The 2,330-nt window shown below is 44.6% G+C and overlaps 1 protein-coding gene across 1 annotated transcript in view; it reads left to right on the forward strand.

Annotated features, from left to right (window-relative positions):
- Positions 1–1,675: 1,675 nt before the first annotated feature.
- The window catches only part of ARRDC5 (arrestin domain containing 5), an 8,608-nt gene continuing 7,953 nt past the window's right edge, over positions 1,676–2,330 (forward strand). Inside the window, exon 1 of the mRNA XM_012646131.1 lies at positions 1,676–1,939. Coding sequence (XP_012501585.1) covers positions 1,676–1,939 — 264 coding nt within the window. The remainder of the gene's footprint in view (positions 1,940–2,330) is intronic.

Here is a 2,330-nt window from a genome sequence, read left to right on the forward strand (position 1 = left end):
AAAAAAAAAAAAAAAAGAAATGTCTAGCTTTCCCTGTTGAAAAGACCTTAAGGGGTTATTGATTCAGGTCTTGGATTCCCTCAGCCATCTTGAGAAAGTCAACAATGTCTCAAATTTGCTCAGGTTAATAATTTTAAAACATGAATAAGAAACTATTCCAGGTATCTCAGTAAAAAGCTCACAAATCAGTTAGGTAGTCAAGATGTTTGATGTCAACAAAAGCTATCACGTAACATAAAGTAAGACACAGCAAGGTCAATGAATGAGGCCTGTCAATCTGGAGAATGGGTACTTTCTAGAACCTTCAATGGCCCTTCCTCTTAGGCAGCAGCTTATGTGCAAATCAGGCACCAAGAATAACAACTAGGGTGCAAAGGGCCTTGGTTTCCCTTTTGCAAAATGGTATACTCTCAGAAGTCATTAAGTCATTCAACACACTTTTATTGTCTGAGCCATTGTGGTCAATTGTTACAGGAGCCATGGGAAATCGCGTCAGGCAGATATTCGTGGGCACAAAACTCACTGAGACAAAATCTTACCCTGGAGGGAATTCCATCCAATGGGGGAGAGGCTTATATAAAGAGAAATGTCAATCACGTAGGGAGACGGTGCTTTCTGACAGTGTCAATGTTCAGATTGAGCACACAATGCTCTGAGCATCTTCAACACACACCAGATTTCATGTCTTGGCCATATCTGTTATATATTTTTTTCTAATACACACTGATATAAATGTAGAACCATTAAAATGCAAATGATTGTCTGTGTAGAACCCCAAACCAACGTGCAAACCTGAGAGACTAGTGTACCAATTTGGGGAACCATCTAATAGGACAGAAAATAGTTTGGGCTCATTCCCTGGGTCTCTTCTTCATCTGTTAATGGAGCAGATAATACCCGGTTTCCTATAGCTACTATAACAATTGACCACAATGTCTGGCTCAGACAATAAAAGTTTGTTGAATGACTTAACGACCTCTGAGAGTGTATCATTTTGCAAAGGGGAAAGGGTGTAAACCCCTGAAATGATAACAGGCATTCCGTATGTGTCGGAAATATTGGAGTCTTGTTTGTTTGTTGTGTTTTGTCATTTCCTATAAAAAAAAAGTGGTGGCCAGACATGATGGCTCGCACCTGTAATCCCAGCACTTTGGGAAGCTGAGGGAGGAGAATTGCTTGAGCCCAGGAGTTCGAGACCAGCCTGGGCAACATAGCAAGACCCCATCTCTACAAATAATAGGAAAATTAGCCGTGCATGGTGGCACACACCTGTAGTCCCAGCTGCTTGAGAGACTGAGGCAGGAGGATCCCTTGAGCCCAGGAGTTCGAGGCTACAGTGAGCTATGATCATGCCACTGCACTCCAGCCTGGGTGACAGAGTGACCCTGTAGATAAAACAAGAAAGAAAAAAATAAAAATAAGATTAATCAAAAAATAAAATGGCCAGGCTACCATTTCAAAAACCAGTGAGAACTATGAGATTCCAAAACTACCACCTGCCCCACGACCACCCAAAACAACAGCTTTGCCTTCCCTCCTGGCCACGGGGTCCCCCTTCCCGGAACTCTGGGTAGAGTGATGTCATAGATAGGATTACATCACTACAGCCAAGGAACTGGGAATCTCAGAGGCAGGGAGGAGGGGGAAGGATGTTTCTCCACCACCCCAACCCCCCATGTCTGTCGTGAAGTCAATTGAAATAGTGCTGCCCAAGGATGTGGTCTACCTGGCTGGCTCCAGCATAAAAGGGCAGGTGATTCTAACCCTGAACAGCACCCTGGTGGACCCCATAGTGAAAGTGGAGCTCGTGGGAAGGGGTTACGTCGAGTGGAACGAAGAGATCGGGGCATCCCGTGATTACAGCAGAGACGTGATTTGCAACAACAAGGCAGACTACGTGCACAAGACAAAGACATTCCCAGTGCAGGGTAAGGACAAGGTCGGCAGACAGCCCTAAGCCATAACAGGGGCCAGAAAGTAAACACATCCAATAGTCAATCAACAAACCGCCAGGGATGTCAGAAATAGACAGAGGCCTGGTTCCTTCCTAGGAGAGAAGCCATGTAGAATGATGACCATCAGATGCACGTAACACGAAAATAACAAGACACAGGGAGTTGAGCAGACCCCAGATATTCAAAATGAAGGTTCAAAGTGCTCTCCTTGGAAAATGCTATGCTTAATCCAAAAATGCCTTTAGGGTGAGCATAAGAAATCTTTTCTTGTTATTTTGCAGATATTAATAAATCTCGGCCCGGCACGGTGGCTCACGCCTGTAATCCTAGCACTCTGGGAGGCCGAGGCAGCGGATTGTTTGAGCTCAGGAGTTC

This window comes from Propithecus coquereli, unplaced genomic scaffold, assembly GCF_000956105.1.
Source record: "Propithecus coquereli isolate 6110/MARCELLA unplaced genomic scaffold, Pcoq_1.0 Scaffold241, whole genome shotgun sequence".
NCBI classification, from domain to species: domain Eukaryota; kingdom Metazoa; phylum Chordata; class Mammalia; order Primates; family Indriidae; genus Propithecus; species Propithecus coquereli.